At 29.5% G+C, this 26,298-nt stretch overlaps 1 protein-coding gene across 8 annotated transcripts in view; it reads left to right on the top strand.

Moving 5' to 3' along the window:
* Window positions 1–19,549, top strand: part of LOC135142764 (glutamate receptor ionotropic, kainate 2) — a 105,237-nt gene extending 85,688 nt beyond the window's left edge. Inside the window, exons 8-18 of one of the 8 annotated variants that reach the window (XR_010282630.1) lie at window positions 1,962–1,982; window positions 2,339–2,491; window positions 2,546–2,764; window positions 8,486–8,916; window positions 9,174–9,311; window positions 16,974–17,172; window positions 17,225–17,456; window positions 17,613–17,728; window positions 17,778–18,579; window positions 18,639–18,662; window positions 18,746–18,801. Coding sequence is in view for 6 of the 8 variants with exons in the window: in XM_064074504.1 (XP_063930574.1) it covers window positions 1,962–1,982; window positions 2,339–2,491; window positions 2,546–2,764; window positions 8,486–8,916; window positions 8,991–9,128; window positions 16,974–17,172; window positions 17,225–17,456; window positions 17,613–17,728; window positions 17,778–17,933; window positions 18,746–18,928 (1,848 nt within the window). In the remaining 2 variants the exon portion in view is untranslated. Of the gene's footprint in view, window positions 1–1,961; window positions 1,983–2,338; window positions 2,492–2,545; window positions 2,765–8,485; window positions 8,917–8,990; window positions 9,129–9,173; window positions 9,312–16,973; window positions 17,173–17,224; window positions 17,457–17,612; window positions 17,729–17,777; window positions 18,696–18,745 lie in introns of those variants that run through there. The other 7 variants (XM_064074507.1, XR_010282629.1, XM_064074504.1 and 4 more) reach the window with 7 other exon arrangements.
* The last annotated feature ends 6,749 nt before the right edge of the window (window positions 19,550–26,298 follow it).

Raw genomic sequence — 26,298 nt, forward strand, 5'->3', positions numbered from 1 at the left:
TAAAAAATTTTGGGCTGTAGATTTCGATGTGCTAATTCCAAAAATATAGCTCATTTAACGCTCAGAAGAAAGATTTTCCAAATATTCACTATAAAAGTAAAATTTTGGAAAAAATACTAAAAAGTGTGATATTAATTTTTGGAGATTTTCGATAAATGATAGAAAACTTCTAAATTATGAAGCCGAAAATACCGCTCTAAATCTGCAGGAAAATATCTTCGGCTAATCTTCGAAGGTGTTCCAAAAAAAGTAAAAAATTTCGTATTAAAATTGAAAAATTTAACTTTCGGAAAATTTGTTTTAAAATCTATAAAAAATTTTGGGGTGTAGATTTCGATGTGCTAATTCCAAAAATATAGCTCATTTATCGCTCAGAAGCAAAATTTTCTAAATATTCACTATGAAATTAAAATTTTGGAAAAAATACTAAAAAGTGTAAAATTAATTTTTGGAGATTTTGGATAAATTATAGAAAACTTCTAAATTATCAAGCCGAAAATACAGCTCTAAATCTGCAGGAAAATATCTTCGGGTAATGTTCGAAGGTGTTCCAAAAAAAATAAAAAATTTCATATTAAAATTGAAAAATTTAACTTTCGGAAAATTTGTCTTAAAATCTATAAAAAATTTTGGGGTGTAGATTTCGATGTGCTAATTCCAAAAATATAGCTCATTTATCGGTCAGAAGCAAGATTTTCTAAATATTCACTATAAAAGTAAAATTATGAAAAATATCCTAAAAAGTGTAATATTCATTTTTGGAGATTTTCAATAAATTAAAGAAAACTTCTAAATTATGAAGCCGAAAATACAGCTCGAAATCTGCAGGAAAATATCTCCGGGTAATCTTCGAAGGTGTTCCAAAAAAAGTAAAAAATTTCATATTAAAATTGAAAAATTTAACTTTCGGAAAATTTGTCTTAAAATCCACAAACAATTTTGGGATGTAGATTTCGATGTGCTAATTCCAAAAATGTAGCTCATTTATCGCTCAGAAGCAAGATTTTCTAAATATTCACTATAAAAGTAAAATTTTGAAAAAAATCCCAAAAAGTGTAATATTCATTTTTGGAGATTTTCGATGAAATGATAGAAAACTTCTAAATTATGAAGCCGAAAATACAGCTCGAAATCTGCAGGAAAATATCTTCGGGTAATCTTCGAAGGTGTTCCAAAAAAAGTAAAAAATTTCATATTAAAATTGAAAAATTTAACTTTCGGAAAATTTGTCTAAAAATCCATAAAAAATTTTGGGGTGTAGATTTCGTTGTGCTAATTCCAAAAATATAGCTCATTTTTCGCTCAGAAACAAGATTTTCTAAATGTTCACTATAAAAGTAAAATTTGGAAAAAAATACTAAAAAGTGTAATATTAATTTTTGGAGATTTTCGATGAATAATAGAAAACTTCAAAGTTATGAAGCCAAAAATACAGCTCGAAATCTGCTGGAAAATATCTTCGGATAATCTTCGAAGGTGTTCCAAAAAAAGTAAAAATTTCTTATTAAAATTAAAAAAAAAATATTGTATTTAAAATAAAATGAAAAATATATGGGACGGATGTCATTACCGAATTAGTCAAAATTTAACGGGAAATAACTTCAGAACGGGTCAATTATTATCTACGTTGAGGTTTTCAGCCTTATACTCATATTATTTTATTAGTGTAGTGTTTAATTTCTGATAAATATTTATTTACTCGAAATAATTCTGTGTTCATTGTTATTTCTATTACATACTTAGTTACATTTTGGATTCAAAAAAACAGTAACACATAACGTAACTTAATAACCTTGGTCGTTATGATGGCCAAACACGCCGAACGTACGTGTACTTACCGTAAACATATCTCGTCAATTTTTTAAGCCTGATGTGCTAGTGGGGCGATTCCTCGCCTCCCCTTCCCCTGCTAATTCGTGTAATTGCGGCCTGTTTCTATTTTATGCTGCATTACCGTACAGGATAATAATACTTTTGTAAAGGTGAGTGCCTCCGCCTTCCCGATTAACCCAATTCCGCCCAATAAAACCCTAATTCTTAACTTACGGCCATTAAGTTAACTTTGTTTCGTTTTGTCGCAAAACCGAACGCCCCTTTTTAATCTTTCATGAACCAGAGATTAATGACAAAGCCGGCCATGCAAGCCCCTAAAAAATCCCCATTAAAAATCCGCTAGTTCCTAAGTTGTTATAAATTAAATTCCCTTCCACGTCGTAAATTCCCGCACGCATTAAAATTAATCACGACCACACAAAAGTCCGGCCCATAAATACCTAAAGCTTGCGCTGCAATTTCTCTCCGGATAATGCATCCGCGTCCTAATAAACGTCATTTTCAGGCAGAAACGGCCTTAATGTACGACGCGGTGCATTTGTTTGCGAAAGCGCTCCACGACCTGGACACCAGCCAGCAAATTGATATCAAGCCGCTGAGCTGCGACGCGGTGGACACGTGGCCGCACGGGTACAGCCTGATCAACTACATGAAAATCGTGAGTACGGCTCTGGATGACTATTACACTTTGACCGGAACGCTCCGGTTCCAGGTGGAAATGCGGGGCTTGACCGGAGTGATCAAGTTCGACCATCAGGGATTCAGGAGCGATTTCGTGCTGGATATCATCGAACTGAGTAAAGAAGGCTTGAAGAAGATAGGTACGTGGAACTCGACAGAAGGCGTCAACTTTACGAGGACTTACGGGGAGGCCTATACCCAGATCGTGGAGATTATCCAGAACAAGACTTTCGTCGTCACGACGATTCTAGTAAGGCATTATTTAGTGAAAAATAATCCGTCATGGCGAGCAACAAGCTTAGGCCCGGTTTGAAAGAAGTATCATAATTCAATACCTGTCAATTCCCACTGGACCCTCCCCCAAATCTCCCAACTTTAACACGAAATTCCCGGCAATAAATCGTTCGCTTAGCCTGCCAGCCGTCTCCGGAAAAATCCTAATTCGACTGAGACAAATGCCGCCATTTTATTATTATGTCCGACAATCCTCGCGTACGGATACTTTATGTAGGTTTTATTATCGGCGACACTGTAACCGTCCGGATAAAAATTGGTCGGAGGTCATTTCGACTGGACGTCGATCGTCTGACAAATCCCGATTGCTTGAAAAATTATAAGAATTGTGTGTGGTTTTGTGTTCTGATAACCTCTGATAAGTTTTCAATCTTTTTTTTTGTTTCTTCGGTTGTTCGATTTGCAATTTTTCAGTTTTTCAGCTTTCCAACTCTGAATTTCTCAGTTTTTAGATTTCGCAATTTTTCGATTCAAGTTTCTCGAGATTTTAATTTTCATTTTAATTGGATTTTCATAATATTTGTTATTTCAATCTTAATTTTTGTAGTTTTGCGTTTCGTCAATTTCTCAATTTGCGATTTTTCCATTTTCCATGTTTGTGTTTCTTCAATTTTTCGTTTCTTCAATTATTCGATTTACAATTTTTCTGTTTTTCAATATTTTTTTTGTTTCTTCAATTTTACAATATGCAAGCCTACGAGTTTTCGTTTTTAAATTAAACTTTTGAATGTTACAATTTTTCGATTTGGAATTTCACGAGTATGCAACTTTTAATTTTTCAATTTTTTAATTTTGCATATCTTCAGTTTTTCAATTTGCAATTTTTCGTTCTGATTTTATCATTTTTCTTTTTTTCAATATGAAATCCTTCAACTTTTCGATTCTTCAACTGTTGGATTTTTTAATTTTTAAATTTTTAAAATGTTTAACTATTTCAATTCAACGATTTTTCCATTTTTCGATACTTGGGTTTTAAAACTTTTTCATCTATTTACTAGAGTTTTCCATTTTTTGATTTTTAATTTTTCAGTTTTTCGATTCAATTTTTAGATTTGCAATTTTTCTTTCGGTTTACATTTTCTGTAGTTTTACGATTTTCAGATTTTTCAGTGTTCCAATTTTATAAATTTTTGTTTTTTAAAATTTTGTTTCTTCAATTTGTGTTTCTACAACTTTCCATTTTACAATCTTTCAATTTTTCATTATTTTTTGTTTCTTCAATTTTACGACTTGCAACTCTTCGTGTTTTCATTTTAAAATTTTTCAGTTTTTCAATTTACCAACTTTTGGATATTTCAGTTTTTGGATTTTGCCTTTTTATGATGGGCAATTTCACCAGCTTTTCATATTTAATTTTTCGATTTTTCATTTCTTCAATTTTTTATTTTCTATATTTTTTCAATTTCTCGATTTTTCAATCTGCTGATTTTATCATTTTTCTTTTTTCGATGGGAAATTTTTGACTTTTTGAGTTTTTCAACTTTTCGAATTTCAATTTTTCGATTTTTCAGTTCTAGATTTTTTAATTTTTTTTGGAATTATTCAATTTTTTGTTTCTTAATTATTTCATTTGCAATTTTTCTTGTTTTTATTTTAAATACGAGAATAATAACTAAGTATAATTTTTTTTTCCTTTTTCAGATTTACGATTTTAGAATTTTTCCATTTTTTAATTGTGTGATTTTAAAACCATTTTTTGATATTTAATTGTTCAGTTTTTCGATTCTCCAATTTCTCAATTCCTCAAATTTTCGACTTTTCAATTTTCCGATTTTCTCCTTTATTGTTTTCTCGAATTTTTAATTTTTCGTTTCTTCAATTTGTTCCATTTGTAATTTTTCGTTTTGGTTTTTTATTTTTTTTAGTTTTCCAGTTTTCCGGTTTTTCAATGTTTTGAATAATTTTGTTTTCAATGTGAAATATTTTAATTTTTTCGTTTTCAGCTTTAATTTTTCTAGTTTCATGATTTTTTAATTCTCGTTTTTTCAATTTTTTATTTGCAGTTGTTCGAGTTTTCATTTTAAATATGAATATTATGATAATTTTCAAAATATTTAAATTTTTCATTTTTCGATTTTTTAATTTTTGGATTTTTTCATCTACTCGACTCTTCAATTTTTTGATTTTTAATTTTTCTGTTTTTCAATTCAATATTTCATTTCTTCAGATTTTCGATTTGTAATTTTTCCTATCGATTTTTATTTTCAGTATTTTTACAATTTTTTTGGTTTTTCAATGGTCCAATTTTAAAACTTTTTGTTTTTTCAATTTTGTTTCTTCAATTTTTCTTTTCTACAATTTTTGAGATCTGCAGTTTTTCAATTTTTCATAATTTTTTGTTTCTTCAATTTTTCGACTTGCAATATTTCAGTTTCTCATTTTTTTGTGTCTTCAACTTTAAGATATGCAACTCTTTCTAAAAATTTTTCGATGTGTAATTTCTCGGTTTTTAATTTCTCGATTTTTCAATTTTTAGATTTTTGAATTTTTCTTTTTTTGAGTTTTTCATTTTTCAGTTTCATGTTTTTTCAATTTTTGATTTGCAGTTTCTCAAGTTTTCATTTTAAATGTGTAATAATAATAATTTTTAAAATATGTCACCCTTTAATTTTACGATTATTCATTTCTACAAATTTTCGTTTTGCAATTTTTGGTTCAGCTTTTTATTTTCTTTATTTATACAAATTTTCTCAGTGTTCTGACTTAATAATTGTATTTTAGTGGGAAATTTTTACATTTTTTAATCTTTAAATTTTTCGGTTTGTTAATTTTTAGAAATTTTTAATTTTTCGTTTTTTCAATTTTAGATTTTTCAGTTTGATGAATTTTCATTTTTCGCTTCTTTGATTTTTAATTTGCAATTTTTCTTGTTTTCATTTAAAATATTTCGCCTTTTCAATTATAATTCATTCAATACGATTTTTTAATTTTTCCATTTTTTGATTACTGGATTTTAAAACTTTTTCATTTACTCATCTTTTCAATTTTTTACTTTTTAAATTTTCACTTTTTCGCTTCTTCAATTTTTCATTCCTTCAGACACTCGATTTGTAATTTTATTTCCTTTGTTTTTCAATATTCTGATTTTGTTTTTTTTTTAAATTGTTTCCTCAAATTTTCGATTGCAATTTTTCAGTTCTTCCTAATTTTTTTTTGCGTTTAGATTTTCCATTTTTTCGATTTTCAATTTCACGAGTTCTAAATGTTTAGATTTTTCATGGTTCTGATTTTATCATTTGTCTTTTTTGGGTGTAAAAGTTTTCAATTTTTGGATTTTTTCAGTTTTTTAAAACGTTCCAATTTTTAGTTTCTTCGCTTCTGTTTGCAATTTTTCGGTTTTGTAAGTTTTTTTGAGTTTTTCTATTTTTCAACTTTTCGAATCAAAATAGGGGAAGAATTGCAAAATTGAAAAAATTAAACACGAAAAATGAAAACAAAAACACAAAAAAAATATAAAACGAAAACTGAAAAATTTAAAAACTGGAAATCAAGAATTTGAAAAGTTGAAGAAACGAAAAACTAAAAAATCGTAAGAGTAAATTTGAGAAAATCAGAAATCGAAAATATGCAAAATCGAAAAAACGAAATCTGTACTGTAAAATCAAAATATTGAAAATTAAGAAAATCGGAAAATTGGATAACTGAAAATCCAAAATTACAAAATTGAAAAATTTTAAAATTGAAAAATTTTGAAGTGGAGAAATTGAAAAATTGAAAAACTTAATGTTGAAATAGCGCAAAATGTTTAAACCGCATTAATGAAAAATGAAAAAATCGAAAAATGAAAGGAAATGAAAAATCGAAAAATTGAGAAATCAAAAACTGAAAATTTGAAAAATCGGTAACATAAAAGATAAAAATCAAAAATTAAAGAAACGAAAAATTGAAAATTCGAAAAATTAAAAATTGAGAAACTGAAAAATCTAAAAATTGGAAAATCGAAAAATTGAAAAATTTGGAAGTCCCGAAATTGAAAAGCTGAAAAACGTAAAGTTGAAAAACCGCAAAATGTTTAAACCGAAATAATGAAAAATGGAAAAATCGAAAAATTAAAGGAAATGAAAAAATGAAAAACTGAGAAATCAAAAACTGAAAATTTGAAAAATTGAATAAACGAAAAGTTATAAAATTGAAAGAAACATTAAGAAAGCAGATGACAGGAAAAAAACGAAAAATTGTGATATAAAAACAGGAAAAAAAAAATTTTATTGTTTTTCGATTTTTAAGTTTCTCCATTTTCAGTTTTTTAAAACGTTCCAATTTTTCGTTTCTTCGCTTCTATTTGCAATTTTTCGGTTTTGTAAGTTCTTTTGAGTTTTTCGATTTCTCAACTTTTCGAATCAAAATAGGGACAGAATTGCAAAACTGAAAAAATTAAACACGAAAAATAAAAAAAAAACACAAAAAAATATAAAACGAAAAATTTAAAAACTGGAAATCAAGAACTTGAAAAGTTGAAACGAAAAACTGAAAAATCGTAAGAGTAAATTTGAGAAAATCAGAAATCGAAAATATATGCCAAATCGAAAAAACGAAATCTGTATTGTAAAATCAAAGTATTGAAAATTAAGAAAATCGGAAAATTGGATAACTGAAAATCCAAAATTGCAAAATTTAAAAATTTTAAAATTGGAAAATCGAGCAATTGTAAAATCAAAGATTGAATATTTGAAATGTGTAATCAACAGAAAACACCAAGAAAAAAAAGAGAATTTAAAAATCGGTAACATAAAAAATAAAAATCAAAAATTAAAGAAACGAAAAATTGAAAAATTCGAAAAATTAAAAATTGAGAAACTGAAAAATCTAAAAATTGGAATATCAAAAAATTAAAAAATTTGGAAATCCAGAAATTGAAAGGCTGAAAAACGTAAAGTTGAAAAACCGCAAAATCTTTAAACCGAAATAATGAAAAATGGAAAAATCCAAAAATTAAGGAAATGAAAAAATGAAAAATTGAGAAATCAAAGACTGAAAATTTGAAAAATTGAATAAACTAAAAATTTAAAATAGAAACCAACATTAAGAAAACAGACGAAATGAAAAAAAAAACCGAAAAATTGTGAGATAAAATCAAGAAATGAATATTTAAAAATTGGTAAAATGAAAAAAAATCAAGAACTTGAAAAATTAAGAAAAAATTTGCAAAATTATGACAATGAAACATTGAAAAGTGGAAAAATTGGATAATGAAAGGTAATGAAAAAAAAAATATATCAAAAATTCGTCGAAGGTACTTAAATTGAGATTTTTCGAAAAATAATAAGAATAATTAATAAAATAAATTGCCTCATTCATTAATTTTTTTGAGTCACCCTGTATAAGTAATTCTAAAAACCATGAATGCACTGATAGTAATCCAGACGTATAGAAACATAATATTTTGCATATCTCAGAGAAGATTTATTATTCACATGACGTCATCAAATTTTGGGAAGGGGTAAACGAATAAATTTCGATTAACGATTTACCACGACTACGATAACTTTAAAACGTTTGCAAAAGTTCAGTTTTGCAGTTTCAAAGTTAAATTGCAAAATGTTATAAAATATTTGATTTTTTTCAAAAAATTTTAATGTCTAGGGTGAAAACTCAACGCGGATTCATACCTCACAAGAGCAAAAGTATTTTATTTCACGCTCAGGAAGTAAAAATAAGCATCATCCCTTATTTCCAGAGTTCCCCTTACGTCATGCGGAAAGAAGCCAGCGAAAAACTGACCGGCAACGCTCAGTTCGAAGGATACGCCGTCGATCTCATTCACGAGATATCTCGTGTCTTGGGCTTCAACTACACCATTCGCCTGGCACCAGATGGTAGATACGGATCGCTAAATCGGGAGACCAAAGAATGGGACGGGATGATAAGGGAGCTGCTCGACCAGAAAGCCGACTTGGCGATCGCCGACTTGACCATTACGTACGACAGAGAGCAAGCCGTCGACTTCACGATGCCCTTCATGAACCTCGGCATCAGCATCCTGTACCGGAAACCCATCAAACAACCCCCGAACCTCTTCTCGTTCCTGTCGCCGCTGTCCCTCGACGTCTGGATCTACATGGCCACCGCGTACCTCGGCGTCTCGGTACTCCTGTTCATCCTGGCCAGGTACGACTCGCCCCCTCTAGCACCCGACGGACGAGAACGCGGTACTCGCACCCGTACTGTCAGCTCTTTTCCAGGTTCACCCCGTACGAGTGGCAGAACCCGCACCCCTGCAACCCCAACCCCGACCACCTCGAGAACCAGTTCACCCTGTTCAACTGCATGTGGTTCGCGATCGGTTCTTTGATGCAGCAAGGATGCGACTTCTTACCAAAGTAAGCCGCGAGTAGAACTTAGTTCAGCTGGAGTTATGGTTGCAGGTTCAGTCCGTACGAATGGGACAACCCGCACCCATGCAACAGCGATCCGGATGTTCTAGAAAACCAGTTCACTCTGTTAAATTCCTTGTGGTTCACCATCGGATCTCTGATGCAACAGGGCTCTGACATTGCTCCAAAGTAAGTGTTCATGTTCGCTGTTCATGTTTGCTGTGGCAGGTGTCATCTGTTTTCTAGAACATCTCCATGCAGTGTTGATGTAGAGTTTCTGTAGAGTAGATTTGGCCGAACATTTTTGAGATTGTAGATAGGTGGTACTCTTTCTTGTAGGTACTTTAACGTCGTGGTTTTGGTTTTGTTTGGATTTTAACCAGTAAACACGGTTACGTTGCAGAGATGTTAATGCAAGGTAACGTTGTTTTAGACTAGAGACGTGCTTGATGGTACTTCGTTATAAAGTTGCATTAGTACATCGCTAGATTTTCTACGTTTTATTTAATTTTATTTAAAGTTAGAAAAAATATGATATGCAGATATAAATAATATAACATAGAAGAAATATAAATTCATAATATAAAAAAAAGAAGCTTGAATTTTTCAATTATGCAATTTTTCCATTTTTTTTTGTTTCTTCAGTTTTTCCACTTTCAATTTTTAGAGTTTTCCAGTTTAAATTTTATCAGTTTATTAATTTTCAAGTTCAATTATTTCAGTTTTTCGTATTTTTCAATTTTGTGATTTGCAATTTTCCTATTTATCATTTTTTTGTGTCTTCAATTTTACGGTATACAACTTTTCGAGTTTTCATTTTTAGATTTTTCAGTTTTTCGATTTTCCAACTTTTGAATGTTTCACTTTTTAGATTTTACAAATTTTTGATGCACGACTTCTCTATTTTGAATTTTTCACTTTTTCGTACGCTTCGATGTTTTATTTTCTTTATTTTTTCATTTTTTAGGTTTTTCGATATTCTGCTTTTATAATTTTTCTTTTTTCAATGCGAAATTTTTCACTTTTTGGATTTTCCAAATTTTTCGAATTGTAGCTTCTCGATTCTGCAACTTTAGATTTTTCGGTTTCTCAATTTTTCATTTTTTCGTTTCATCAATTTTTAATTTCCAATTGCAATAATTATAATTTTTCAGATTTCCCATTTTTTTAATCTTACGGTTTTAGACGTTTTTCGGTTTTTCGATTATTATTGATTTCAAAAATTTTATGGATTTTTCACTTTTGAGTGTTTCTTTATTTTTTCAATTTTTCGGTTTTTCAGTGTTTTAGATTTTCCCACTTTTGGATGTTTAAATTTTTTTAAGACAATTTTTTTAAGATTCTTCAGTTTTTCGATTTGCAAGTTTTTGTTTCGGTTTTTTCGGCATTTTTTTCAATTTTTCAAATTATCAATGTTGTTATTTTATAGTTTTTCTTTTTTCAGTGGGAAATTTTTCGGAATTTTCAATTCTCCAGTTTGCAGTTTTTTGGTTTTCAATTTTCTGATTTTTCAACTTTAAAATTTTTAAATTTGTCGTTTTTTCAGTTTAAAATTTTTCAGTTTCCCGATTTTTTTACGATTTTAGAATTTTTCATTTGTCAGTTATTGGATTTTAAAACTGTTTCATTTATTAGACTTCTCAATTTTTCGATTTTTAATTTTCAGTTCTTCATTTGTTTAAATTTTCGGTTTGCAACTTTTAGTTTCGTTGGTTATTTTCTTTTTCTTTACAATTTTTTTATTTTTATTTTTTTTTGCTTCCTCAGTTTTCATTTTTTTTTCAATTTTTCATTTTTCTGCTTTTCATGTCATCAATTTTTCGATTTGAAATTTTTTGTTGCGGTTTTTTTTGCTTTATTTAATCAGTTTTCCATTTGCCATTTTGAATATGTTAAGACAGTTTTTAAAATTTTCAGTTTATTGATTTTCACAATTTTGGGTGTTTCAATTTTTGGAATTTGGAATTTTTCGATTTGCCATTTTTCGTTTCGAGTTTTTATTTTCTCTATTTTTTCAATTTTTCGGTTTTTCAGTGTTGTGATTTTATAATTATTTTTAATGTGAAATTTTCCAGTTTTAGGATTTCTCAATTTCTGGATTTGCAATTTTCCAGTTTTCAATTTTTAGATTTTTCAACTTTTAGATTTTTAAAATTTTTCATTTTTTGAATTTTACGTTTTTGGAATTTTTCTATTTTTCAATTATTGGATTTTAAAACTGTTTCATTTATTCGACTTCTCAATTTTTTTACTTTTAAATCTGGATTTGGAACTTTTCGTTTCAGTATTTAATTTATTTTCTTTTTCTTTCCAATTTTTGGATTTATCAATGTGCCGATTTAATAATTTTTGTTTTTTTTTATTTCTGTTTTCCAATTTGTCGGTTGTTCAACTTTTCGATTTGCAATTTTTCGTCTCGGTTTTTTATTTTCTCTATTTTTTGAATTTTTCGGTTTTTTCATTGTTTTTTTTCCAGTTTTAAGATTTCTCAATTTTTCGATTTGCAATTTTGCGGTTTTCAATTTTTAGTTTTTTCAAATTTTAGATTTTTAATTTTTCCTTTTTAGAATTTTGAGTTCCGCGATTTTTCAGTTTTTCGTTTCTTTAATTTTTGTTTTGCAATTTTTCTAATTTCATAATACTTATAACTTTAAAATATTTTTTTTTCAATTTTACGATTTTAGAATTTTTCCATTTTTTAATTTTTCGATTTTACATTTATTACGATTCAATACATTTGTGATTTTACAAATTTTGAGTTTTCCAATTTTTCGATTCGATTGGTTTTTATCTTCTTTCTAATTTTTCGATCCATTAATATTTTCCGATTTTTAATTTTCTTGATTTTTAATTTTTCAATGTTTCAGTTTTTTGTTTCTTCAATTTTTCGGTTTTCCAGTTTTTCGATTTTGCAAATTTTCGTTTTTTCGATTTTTTCCCATTTTTTTCAATTTTTCAATATATCGGTTTTTAACTTTTACAACTAAAAAATGGCAAAAAATGTAAAATTGAAATTCAAAAATGTAAAAACGAAAAAGCATTAAATAAACACTGAAAACGTGAAAAAGTGAAAAAGTGAAGAAACGAAAATTTGAAAAATCGAAAGATTAAAATTTGAAACTCAAAAATCGAAAATATACGAAATCGATAAAACGAAATATACATTGTAAAATCAAAATATTGAAAATTAAAAAACCAGAAAATTGGATAAGTGGAAATCGAAAAATCACAAAATTGAAAAATTTAAAAATTTGGAATATCGAGGAATTGAAAAATTGAATCAACGGAAAAAAACACAGGAAATACAAAATAATAAAAAAAACAAAAAATTGTGGTATAAAATAAAGAAAAAAAAAAAAATTTAAAAATCGGTAAAATAAAAAATTAAGGGAACGGTAAATTGAAAGTTCGAAAAATAAAAAATTGAGAAACAGAAAAATCTAAAATTATAAGATCGAAAAACTGAAAAATTTGGAAGTCGGGAAGTCGAAAAACCGCAAAATTTTTAAACTGAAATAATGAAAAATTAGAAAATCTAAAAATGAAATAAATGAAAAAACGAAAAATTGATAACTGAAAAATTTGGAAACAGGAAAATCGAGGAACTGAAAAACCAAAAATTGAAAATTTCAAAAATGAAATAAAAGAAAAATAAAAAAAAATAAAACAAACTAAATAAAAAAAGAAAATGAAAACACAAAAAATTGACATCTAAAATCGTAGAAATAAAAATTTAAAAAAATCGATAAAATGAGAAACAAAAATCAAGAACTTGAAAATTTGAGAAAACGAAGAACTGAAAAAATCGAAAAACGAAAAATTGAAACAATTAAACTTGAAAAAAGGAAATATTATGAAATCGAAATAAAATAAAAAAAACTAAAAACTGGGATATCAAAAAAAATGCAAAATCGAAGACAAATGTAAAAAGGAAAAATTGATATATAAAAACGAGAATATGAAAATCAAAAATGGGAAAAATGAAAAATACTAACCGAAAAATTGAGGAAACGAAAAATTTTTCGAAAAACTCAAAAATTAAAAAAATTAAAGTTGAAAACATGAAAAATTCAGACACCGAAACTTCGAAAACTGAGAAAGAAATGAAAAACGAAAAATTAGGATATCAAAAAATTGTAAAATTGAAGAAAATTGAAAAATCGAAAAATAAAAAATTAAAAAACTGCTAAAAAACCAAAAATGAAAAATTGCAAAATTGAAAAACTGCAAATCGAAAAATTGAAGAAACGGAAAATTGAAAAATTTGGAAGACGAGAAATTGAGCAATTGGAAAGAAAAAAAAAGATTAAGAAACCGAAACAATGAAAAATTGAAAAGTTGAAAAATTAAAGAAAATGAAAAAACGAAAAAGTGATATGTAAAATCGAGGATATTATGTAAAATAAAAAATCGGGAAAATGGAAAATAAAAATCAAGAACTTGAAAAATTGAGTAAACGAAAATTGGAAAAATCGAAAAATTTAAAATTCATCAATTGAAAAATCGAAAAATGATAAATTGTAATATCGAAAAATTGCAAAATTAACAAACTGCAAATCGAAAAATTGAAGAAACGGAAGATTGAAAAATTTGGAAGACGAGAAATTGAGAAATTAGAAAGAACAAAAAATTCTGAAACCGAAACAATGAAAAATTGAAAAGTTGAAAAATGAAAGAAAATGAAAACACGAAAAATTGATATATAAAATCGAGAATATGAAAATTAAAAAATCGGGAAAATGGAAAATAAAAATCAAGAACTTGAAAAATTGAGCAAACGAAAAATCTAAACTTCTAATCTCGAAAAATTTAAAAATTTGGAAGTCGAGAAGTTGAAAAACCGCAAAATTTTTAAACCGAAATAATGAAAAATGGAACAATCATAAAATGAAGGAAAGAAAAAACCAAAAATTGATAACTGAAAAATTTAGAAACAGGAAAATCGAGGAACTGAGAAATCAAAGATTGAAAATTTCAAAAATGAAATAAACGAAAAATTAAAAAGATGAAAACGAACATCGAAAAAATAAAGGAAATGAAAAAACAAAAAATTTACAAAATCGCAAAAATGAAAATTCAAAAAATTGATAAAATGAAAAACAAAAATCAACAACTGGAAAAAATGGAGGAAACGAATAATTGAAGAAATCGAAAAATGAAAAATTGTAATATCAATTTTCGATATTACAATTTTTCGAGAAAATAAAAAATTAAAAAAATTAAAGTTGAAGAAAGCAAATATGAAACCGAAATATTGAGAAGTGCAAGAAAGTGAAAAACGAAAAATTGGGATATCGAAAAAATGCAAAATCGAAGAGAAATATAAAAAGGAAAAACTGATATATAAAATCGTGAATATGAAAATTAAAAATCGGGAAAATGAAAAATCATAATCGAAAAATTGATGACACGAAAAATTTTAAAATCGAAAAATTTAAGACTGAATAATTGAAAATTCGAAAAATGAAAAATGTAATATCAATTTTTCGATACTACAATTTTTCCAGAAACTCAAAAAATAAAAAAAATTAAAGTTGAAAAAATGAAAAATTCAGATGTTGAAACTTCGAAAAATGAGAAAGAAATGAAAAAACGGAAAACTAGGAGATCAAAAAATTGAAAAATCGAAAAATAAAAAATTAAAAACTGCTAAAAATCGAAAAATTAAAAATTGTAATATCGAAAAATTGCAAAATTGAAAAAAGAAAGAAAATGAAAAAACGAAAAATTGATATATAAAATCGAGGATATGCAAAGTAAAAAATCGGGGAAATGGAAAATAAAAATCAAGAACTTGAAAAATTGAGGAGACGAAAAATGGAAAAATCGAAAAATGAAAAACAAAAAATTAAAGCTGAAAAAAGGAAAAAGTGTGAAACCGAAATATTGAAAAATGAAAGAAAATGAAAAAACAAAAAATTGGGATATCAAAAAAATGCAAAATCCAAGAACAATGTAAAAACGAATAACTGCTGCATAAAAAATTGTGTAACCGAAAATTCAAAAAATAATAATATCGAAAAACTTACAAAATATAAATTTTTCGACATTATAATTTTTCAAGAAATTGAAAAATTGGAAAAATTAAAGTTGAAAAAATTAAAAATTAAGAGACCGAAACTTCAGAAAATGAAAAAAAATAAATAAAAACGAAAAATTTGGACATCAAAAAATTGTACAATTGAACAAAAATGAAAAACGAAAAATTGATATAAAAATCGAAAATATGAGAAATAAAAATCTGGAAAATAAAAAATGAAAATCGAGAATTTGAAAAATTGAGGAAACGAAAAATTTTAAAATCGAAAAATTAAAATTGAATAACTGAAAAACTGAAAAATGAAAAATTGTAATGTCAATTTTGCGATATTACAATTTCTCCAGAAACTGAAAAATTAAAAAAATGAAAGTTGAAAAAAATGAAAAATTAAGACACAGAAACTTTAAAAAATGACAAAAAAAATTAAAAAACAAAAAATTGGGATTTCAAAAAATTGTAAAATTGAAGAAAAACGGAAAATTCATACATAAAGTCAAGAATATGAAAATTAAAAAATTGGGAAAATGAACAATAAAAATCAAGAACTTGAAAAATTGAGGGCAGAAAAAATTTTAAAATGGAAAAATTAAAAATTAAATAACTGAAAAATCGAAAAATGAAAAATTTTAACATCAATTTTGCGATATTACAATTTCTCCAGAAATTGAAAAATTAAAGAAATTAAAGTTGAAAAAAATTAAAAATTAAGACAGCGAAATTTTGAAAATAAAAAAAAAATAAAAAACGGAAATTGGAATATCAAAAAATTGTAAAATTGAAAAAAAAAATTTATACATAAAGTCGAGAATATGAAAATTAAAAAATCGGGAAAATTTGAAATTCATTAACTGAAAAATCGAAAAATTAAAAACTGAACAAATTAAAGTTGAAAAAAGGAAAAAGTATGAAACCGAAATATTGTAAAATGAAAGAAAATGAAAAAACGAAAAATTGGGATATCAAAAAATTGAAAATTGAAGAAAAATGAAAAACAAAAATTGGTATATAAAATCGAAAATATGAAAATTAAAAAATCGGGAGGATGAATTGAAAAATTGAGGAAACGAACAATTTTAAAATCGAAAAATGAAAAATGAAAAATTGTAATATCAATTTTTCGAAATTACAGTTTCTCGAAACATAGAAGAATTGAAAAAATTAAAGTTAAAAAAATAAAAAATTAGGAGACCGAAAATTCGGAAAATGAAAAAATTAGAAAACAAAAAATTGGCAAAAATTGGAGAAAATGAAAAATACTTAAAAATCGAGAACTTAAAAAATTGAAGAAACGGAAAATTTTAAAATTGAGAAATTAAAGATTGAGTGAAATCGAAAAATGAAACATTAAAAAAATTAAAGTTGAAAAAACAGAAAGTTATGAAACAGAAACATTAGAAAATGAAGGTAAATGAATAAACAAAAAATTAGGATATCAAAAAATTTATCGAAAGTAAATAAATGAAGATTTTTCGAATTTTATTTTTTTATGTTAACATTTATAAGTTAAATCAATATTTCTGCAAGGAAAAGGATATCAATTGCCTCATTTATTAATTTTTTTGAAAGACAAACATGAATATTAAATATAAAATAGATATTTGTATATATAACTGTAAGACATAATTTCGCAATGTAATATTGTTCTTTTATGAGTATGTACCTATCACGTCAATGCCACGTATGTGTTTACTGGGAAGAATAACGCGGTGGTCGCCTGAGAAAGTCATTACTCTTTTTATGTCCTATAAACTGACTTGGTCAGACGATCTTCGCGGTACTTCAAAAATTTTAAAAGCTTGTGGTACTTCCAGGGCCGTCTCCACCCGCATGGTAGCCGGGATGTGGTGGTTCTTTACCCTTATAATGATCTCTTCGTACACAGCCAATTTAGCCGCCTTTCTCACGGTGGAACGCATGGACTCCCCCATCGAAAGCGCCGACGACCTAGCCAAACAGACCAAAATAAAGTACGGAGCTTTGCGAGGAGGATCCACGGCGGCCTTCTTCAGGGTACTATTTTTAAGTGTGACCCGACTTCCACTTTCGACCATTCCCCTTCCAGGACTCCAACTTCTCCACGTACCAGCGCATGTGGTCCTTCATGGAGTCGCAGCGCCCTTCCGCCTTCACCGCCAGCAACGTGGAGGGCGTGGAGCGCGTGGTGAAGGGCCGCGGCAACTACGCCTTCCTCATGGAGTCGACGTCCATCGAGTACGTGATCGAGCGCAACTGCGAGCTCACCCAAGTGGGCGGCATGCTCGATTCCAAGGGCTACGGCATCGCGATGCCCCCGAGTAAGTGCCCGAATTCGTTATTTACTCGGCCCGGTCATCAATATTCAATGCTCCTGAATATGGACCAGGATCCGCGAGACTGCGCCATTTTCGTGGCACGCTTGTTTTTCCATCTAGTTTTTGCGGCATATGTGTATCGATTCGCTTTGTTTGCAGACTCGCCCTTCAGGACGGCAATTAGCGGGGCGATATTGAAGCTGCAGGAGGAGGGCAAACTCCACATCTTGAAGACGCGGTGGTGGAAGGAGAAGCGGGGGGGCGGCGCGTGCAGGGTGAGTTGGAAATTGCGTTGTTTTGTCGATTTATGACTTTGTGGAGTAGGACGAGACGACGAAGACGAGCAGCACCGCCAACGAGCTGGGGCTGGCCAACGTGGGCGGCGTGTTCGTGGTGCTGATGGGCGGCATGGGGGTGGCTTGCGTGATCGCGGTGTGCGAGTTTGTGTGGAAGTCGAGGAAAGTGGCAGTGGAAGAACGGGTGAGCAGCATTCTACACGACACGTAGCTATAAGGGAAACTCCTAGACTAAGGTTTTGTAGAGTCGGCGACTCGGAGAGGGGTTCCACAGGAAGTCCTCTCCGGGTTGCGGCTTTGTTCAGATTTTTATCCAGAGTAGCTCAATACGTTTGTAAATATGTTAGAGTTTTATAAGGTTAGGTCCGACATGAAGAATCTGCCATTTTGTAAAGTTAAGGACGTGATCTGCAATCGTTAGTCAAAAAATAGACTGTACATACGAGCTTTCGTAAGACCAGGGTTTTGCATTTTTTTTCGAGAACGAATTTAACGACAATATCGCCCAGTATCGTTATATTGTCACAATCAGATGTGTATAATAAATTTGTTATTAATATTTGTGGTGTGTCTAATTATGTACTTTACCAATACGTCGAACGGGGATCTAGAACGGTCAACACTCTCGGCGAACGAAGCGGCCCACGTTTTCCGTCTCTTTCTAACGAACAGTGTTGACCTGGGTCCTTTGCGGTCTATCAAACCATAGCTTTGGTAAAGTATGTTGAAGCGGTGTCGTATGTGTGAACTCGTAGTCCGTACCTCTATAGATAACTGTCTAAGTTGTTTGAAATATGTTTTTGCTTCCCTTTATTCCGGAAAAGTAGGAGGTAAGTTCGTTGCTGAGCGTAGTTTCTTGAGCTTATTTTGACGCAAAATTCATTTCAAGTGTCACCTATTGGACTCTCTTTAGGTACATTCTCTCCCCGTTTCCCCACTCAGATAAAACAATTAAGTGGGTTAGGTTCGAATGTGATTTGTTTTTTCGATTTGCAGTCGTCTTTATGTGCTGAGATGGCAACTGAATTAAGATTCGCCCTACGTTGTCAAGGGTCCACAAAACCGATTCGTAAGAAGGGTCGATCCTGTAACGCGCCAACAGGGGTTGACGACGGTCGATTTCATCCCCTAGGATCCTATACGTCTTACGGTTTTGTTAGTAAAGAGCCCATTAATTAGAATATGGTATATTTTGATTAAACTGTTCATATTTTACGGATCGTACTTAGCTGTTTCTTGCTAACTAACTATTTTTGAACATGTTTGCTACGACAATATTTACAAGCTTTTGATATGCGAAGAGGTTATCTTGCATTATTTTCTTACGGGGGAGGAGTGTCACGTGTCGCTGAGTTGCGACTTAAGTACAAAATGTAAATCAAAAGAAGTGGGGGAATTTGGTTTATTTCGAATTAGTGCTGTGTGTTTTTTGATCAACATATCAACCAATTTAGTTCTGGTAGTTGTTCTTTTCAAGCTCAATTGTTGTATTAATTGAAATATATCATATTTGATGATTAGCGTAGGATTTAGTCAACCATCTCTATTTTTTCAGGCTAGCTGTTTTATAAATTTTTATATATACTTATATATAGTTATTTCAAGAATACTGCCATGTTGTCTTTTATGTGTGTTTTCTTTTTCCTGTGTAATAAATTAGTACGACTCAAACTTGTAAGAACTTTAGATTTCCGTGTTATTTTTATATGTTTGAAATATAGTAGTTCTTGTAAATATTCATCTTTAGTTTTACAGCTCATTTAGTGATTGTAAAAAGTCATGTTCATGTTCATAACTCAACTCAGCTACAATTTTCATCAATAAAATAATTTTACTTGTTTCGTACATTTCCTCCATTACTGAGAACCATTGTCATTTGAAAAATAGTGTACCTACTAAAAGTTCTTCCTAAATATTAACCTGAGTTAATCGTCGCCTGAGAACTTGTTTAATCTACAGACCAGAGCGCACTCAGGCCAATATCGACTCTAAGCCGATTTTCGTTAGAGCTGAAATTTTCATTTCAAATTGTGTGATAACGTAATCTCCAAATATTACAATAGTAGATGTAACTTAAATTTTATATCCTGTGTTTACAGTTTATGAATCCGTGTTGAGTTTTTATTTTAGACGTCAAGATTTTTGAAAAAAAAAATTCCAATTTATAGTTATTGGAAGCATGTTAAATCGTTAGTGAAAATTTGTTCGTTCATGCCCCCAGGAATTAATAATGTTACCTTACAATTTTGTCGAAAAAATGTTATTTAAATGTTAAAAAGTAGCATAGTCTTGAACTTGTGGCATATAATTGGAATTTTTCGGCTTTTCGAATTCCTTATTTTTCAATATTTCAATTTTGGGCTTTTTCAGTTTTTCCGTTCTTCAAATTTTCGATTTCTCGATTTTTTATTTTTCAATTTCTCGAGCATTGAGAAATGAGAAATGTTTCAAGCTTACGATTTTTCGATTTTGCTTTTTTAGTTTTCGATGTCTCAAATTTCCAATTTTTTAATTTCTCAATTTTTTGGATACTTTATTCAGTTTTGGGATTTTTTGATTTCTCGATTTTTGACTTTTTGGATTTTCAATTTTTCGTTAAACTTTTAATTTTTCAATTTTAAAAATTCTGAGTTTTTCGATTTTTCGAGTTTTCAGTTTTTCTTTATTTCAATTTACCAATTTTGCGAATTTTTAAATTTTCGATTTTCCAATTTTTCTTTAAAATTTTTCGATTTTCCAATTTTTTGGTTTCTCGATTTATCGAATTCAGATGTTTCGATGTTTTGATTGTTCAATTTTTTGAACTTTTAACTTTTCTTCTCGGCTTTCGACTTCCCAATTTCTCGATCCTCCGATTTTTCGATGTCTCAGTTTTTGAATTTTTCGATTTTTGAGTTTTTATATTTCTTGTTGTCGAAATAGGTCTACAAATATTAAGAAAAAAAGGCAAAATGTAGCCCCGCCCACCCACCCTATCTCAATTGTGATGTTTTTTTTCCGCTCCACCCCTCGGCTTACGACGAATAAAAAGAGTCATCAGAATTGAGACAGGGAGGGTGTGTCAGTTTGCTTATATTTTGCCGTTTTTTCTTAATATACGTAGTATTCTTTGATCAACACGATAGTCAAAAACATGTTTTTAATTTTTTATAAAGAAATAAGTATATTGCAGTTAAGCTCCACCCCCTTGGTTCGCGGCAAATAAAAAAAATCATCACAATTGAGATAGGGCGGGTGGGCGGGCTTATATTTAGTCGTTTTGTTTCATTAATTATGAAATCCTGATTTTTCTACGAGAAATTACCATGTGAAAAAGTAATCGTGTTATAAGAAGAAAATTATGTCCATATAATGTTTTCTTTGTATGTATATTTTCGTTTAGGTTATTTTTCAAGTTTTTATTTTATAAGTTTAGTAAGATTTATATTTTTGATGTTTTTTTTTCTCTGAATACTTTTGTTTATGTTATTTGTTTCCACTATAGACTAATTGTCTGTTGGAATAAAGCTCTATTTATTTATTTATTTATTTATTTATTAAGAAAAAACACAGAATATAAGCCCCGCCCACCCACCCTGTCTCAATTATAATGATTTTTTTTTAATCGTCGAGAGCAAAGGGGCGGAATTTTTAATTGCAAAATCGTTATTATTTCTCCAGAAGAAATTATTTTTCAAAATTTAAAATTCTAATTTTTCCTATTTCTCGACTTCTCAAAGTTGGGATTTTTCAATGGTTCGATTTTTCGATTTTTCAACTTCTGGATTTTTCGAATTTCTATTTTTTGGATTTTCAGTTTTTCGTTTTTTAAACTTTCGAATTTTCAATTTTTTTTATTACTACAAAAATTTACTATTTTAGACATGTTTTAAGTTTCTTGTTGTCAAAATAGGTCTGCACATTTTAAGAAAAAAGGCAAAATTTAGCCCCGCCCACCCACCCTATCTCAATTGTGATGATTTTTTTATTCGTCGTGAGCCAAGACGGCGGAGCTTAACTGCAAAACCCTTATTTCTCATCGAGAAATTATAAACATATTTTTGAGTATCGCATTGTTCAAAGAATATTATGTGTATTAAGAAAAAAATAAAACCAACGATTAGGCCCCACCCATACCCACCCCGATCTCAATTCTCATTTGTGATGAATATTCTATTCGTTGTGAGATCGAGGGCCGGATTTAATTGCAAGATGCATATTTATCTACTAGAATTTACTATTTTTAAGTTCCTTGTTGTGAAGAGACGTCTACATATATTAAGAAAAAAGACAAATTTTTTGTCAGATCGAGGGGCGGGGCTTAATTGCAAGATGCATATTTATCTACTAGAATTTACTATTTTTAAGTGCCTTGTTGTGAAGAAACGTCTACATATATTAAGAAAAAAGACAAAATATAAGCCCCGCCCACCCGCCCTGTCGCAATTGTAATGTTTTTTTTTAATCATTGGTTGGAAGACGTAGGGGCGGATCCTAATTATAAAATCCATGTTTCCTTACGAAAATTTGCCATTTTAAACGTGTTTGAAGTTTCTAAAAATTAAAAAGTTGAGATGGGCTGGGTGGGCGGGGTATATATTTTGCATTTTTTTCTTAACATACATAGTATTCTGTGAACAAACCGATAGTCAAAACATGTTTTTAATTTCTTGTAAAGAAATGAGTATTTTGCAGTTAAGCTCCGCCCCCTTGGTTAACGCCAAATAAAAAAAATCATTACAATTCAGATAGGGTGAGTGGGAGGGTTTATATTTTGTCGTTTTGTTTCAATCTGTGTAAGACTCCTTTTCATAACATAAAACTTATAATATGTTTAAAATTGAAAATTTGTATAAGGAAATGCTGATTTTGCTATTAGGCTCCGCCCCATAATAGCAAAATCCATATTTCCGCGCAAAAATGTACTATTGTAAACATGTTTTAAGTTTCTTGTTGTGAAAGGATGACTATGTATATTAAGAAAAAAAAAGGCAAAACATAAACCCCGCCCACCCACCCTGTCTCAGTTCTCATGATTCTTTTTATTCGTCGTCAGCCGAGGGGTGGAGCTTAATTATGAAATCCTGATTTTCTATGAGAAATTACCATGTGAAAAAGTAATCGTGTTGTACAAGGAAAACTATGTCCATATATTAAGAAAAAAGACAGAATATAAGCCCCGCCCCCCCACCCTATCTCAATTGTAATGATTTTTTTTTAATCGTCGAGAGCAAAGGAGCGGAATTTTTAATCGCAAAATCGTTATTATTTCTCTAGAAGAAATTATTTTTGTATTTTTAAAATTCTAATTTTTCCCATTTCTCGACTTCTCAAAGTTTAGATTTTTATTTCTTCAATTCTTGAATTTTTCGATTTTTCAGGTTTTTAATTTCGCAATTTTTTGGATATTTCTTTCAGTTTTGGGATTTTTCAATGGTTTGATTTTTCGATTTTTCAACTTCTGGATTTTTCGAATTTCTATTTTTTGGATTTTCAGTTTTTCGTTTTTTAAACTTTCTAATTTTCAGTTTTTTTTTATTACTACAAAAATTTACTATTTTAGACATGTTTTAAGTTTCTTGTTGTCAAAATAGGTCTACACATTTTAAGAAAAAAGGCAAAATTTAGCCCACCCACCCACCCTATCTCAATTGTGATAATTTTTTTTATTCGTCGTGAGCCAAGAGGGCGGAGCTTAACTGCAAAATCCTTATTTCTCTAGATGAAATTATAAACATATTTTTGATAATCGCATTGTTTAAAGAATACTATGTGTATTAAGAAAAAAATAAAGCCAAAGATTAGGCCCCACCCATACCCACCCCGACCTCAATTCTCATTTGTGATGAATATTCCATTCGTTGTCAGATCGAGAGGCGGGGCTTAATTGCAAGATGCATATTTGTCTACTAGAATTTATCATTTTAAGCATGTTTTAAGTTTCTTGTTCTGAAAAGACGTCTACACATATTAAGAAAAAAGACAAAATATAAGCCCCGCCCACCCGCCCTGTCTCAATTGTGATGATTTTTTTTCCGCTCCACCCCTCGGCTTACGACTAATAAAAAGAGTATATTAAGAAAAAAAAAGGCAAAATATAAACCCCGCCCACCCACCCTGTCCCAGTTCTGATGATTCTTTTTATTCGTCGTCAGCCGAGGGGTGGAGCTTAATTATGAAATCCTGATTTTTCTACGAGAAATTACCATGTGAAAAAGTAATCGTGTTATAAGAAGAAAATTATGTCTATATATTATGTTTTGTTTGTATGTATATTCTCGTTTATGTTATTTTTCAATTTGTTTACTCCTTTATCTAGTTTATAAGTTTAGTAAGATTTATATTTTTGATGTTTTTCTTTTCTCTGAATACTTTTGTTTATGTTATTTGTTTCCACTATAGACTAATTGTCTGTTGGAATAAGGCTTTATTTATTTATTTATCTATTTATTAAGAAAAAACACAGAATATAAGCCCCCCCCCCACCCGCCCTGTCTCAGTTGTAATGATTTTTTTTTAATCGTCGAAAGCAAACGGGCGGAATTTTTAATTGCAAAATCGTTATTATTTCTCTAGAAGAAATTATTTTTCAATTTTTGAAATTCCAATTTTTCCCATTTCTCGACTTGTCAAACTTTAGATTTTTCATTTCTTCAATTGTTCAATTTTTCGATTTTTCAGGTTTTTAATTTCTCAATTTTTTGGATATTTCTTTCAGTTTTGGGATTTTTCAATATTTCGATTTTTCGTTTTTTCAACTTCTGGATTTTTCGATTTTTTATTTTTTGGATTTTCAGTTTTTCGTTTTTTAAACTTTCGATTTTTCAATTTTTTTATTACTACAAAAATTTACTATTTTAGACATGTTTTAAGTTTCCTCTTGTCGAAATAAGTCTACACATTTTAAGAAAAAAAGGCAAAATGTAGCCCCGCCCGCCCACCCTATCTCAATTGTGATGATTTTTTTTTATTCGTCTGGAGCCAAGAGGGCGGAGCTTAACTGCAAAACCCTTATTTCTCTTCGAGAAATTATAAACATATTTTTCAGTATCGGATTGTTCAAAGAATACTATATTTATTAAGAAACAAATAAAGCCAAAGATTAAGCCCCACGCATACCCACCCCGACCTCAATTCTCATTTGTGAGGAATATTCTATTTGTTGTCAGATCGAGGGGGGGCTTAATTGCAAGATGCATATTTATCTACTAGAATTTACTATTTTTAAGTTCCTTGTTGTGAAGAGACGTCTACATATATTAAGAAAAAAGACAACATATAAGCCCCGCCCACCCGCCCTGTCGCAATTGTAATGATTTTTTTTAATCATTCGTTGGAAGACGTAGGGGCGGATCCTAATTATAAAATCCATGTTTCCTTACGAAAATTTGCCATTTTAAACGTGTTTGAAGTTTCTAAAAATAAAAAAGTTCATCACAATTGAGATGGGGTGGGTGGGCGGGGTATATATTTTCCCATTTTTTCTTAACATACAGAGTATTCTGTGAACAACACGATACTAAAAAATATGTTTCTAATTTCTTGTAAAGAAATAAGTATTTTGCAGTTAAGCTCCGCCCCGCCCCCTTGGTTCACGGCAAATAAAAAAATCATCACAATTGAGATAGGGCGGGTGGGCGGGCTTTTATTTTGTTGTTTTGTTTCAATCTGTGTAGATTTCTTTTCACAATATGAAACTCAAAACATGTTTAAAATCAAAAATTTGTATAAGGAAATGTTGATTTTGGTATTAGGCTCCGCCCCATATTTGCAAAATCCATATTTCCTCGCAAAAATGTAGTATTGTAAACATGTTTTAAGTTTCTTGTTGTGAAAAGATGACTATGTATATTAAGAGAAAAAAAGGCAAAATATAAACCCCGCCCACCCACCCTGTCCCAGTTCTGATGATTCTTTTTATTCGTCGTCAGCCGAGGGGTGGAGCTTAATTATGAAATCCTGATTTTTCTACGAGAAATTACCATGTGAAAAAGTAATCGTGTTATAAGAAGAAAATTATGTCTATATATTATGTTTTGTTTGTATGTATATTCTCGTTTATGTTATTTTTCAATTTGTTTACTCCTTTATCTAGTTTATAAGTTTAGTAAGATTTATATTTTTGATGTTTTTCTTTTCTCTGAATACTTTTGTTTATGTTATTTGTTTCCACTATAGACTAATTGTCTGTTGGAATAAGGCTTTATTTATTTATTTATCTATTTATTAAGAAAAAACACAGAATATAAGCCCCCCCCCCCACCCGCCCTGTCTCAGTTGTAATGATTTTTTTTTAATCGTCGAAAGCAAACGGGCGGAATTTTTAATTGCAAAATCGTTATTATTTCTCTAGAAGAAATTATTTTTCAATTTTTGAAATTCCAATTTTTCCCATTTCTCGACTTGTCAAACTTTAGATTTTTCATTTCTTCAATTGTTCAATTTTTCGATTTTTCAGGTTTTTAATTTCTCAATTTTTTGGATATTTCTTTCAGTTTTGGGATTTTTCAATATTTCGATTTTTCGTTTTTTCAACTTCTGGATTTTTCGATTTTTTATTTTTTGGATTT

Source organism: Zophobas morio, unplaced genomic scaffold (genome assembly GCF_036711695.1).
Source record: "Zophobas morio isolate AGI-343-1 ecotype UQ-CSIRO unplaced genomic scaffold, CSIRO_AGI_Zmor_V1 ptg000054l, whole genome shotgun sequence".
Taxonomy (NCBI): Eukaryota; Metazoa; Arthropoda; class Insecta; order Coleoptera; family Tenebrionidae; genus Zophobas; species Zophobas morio.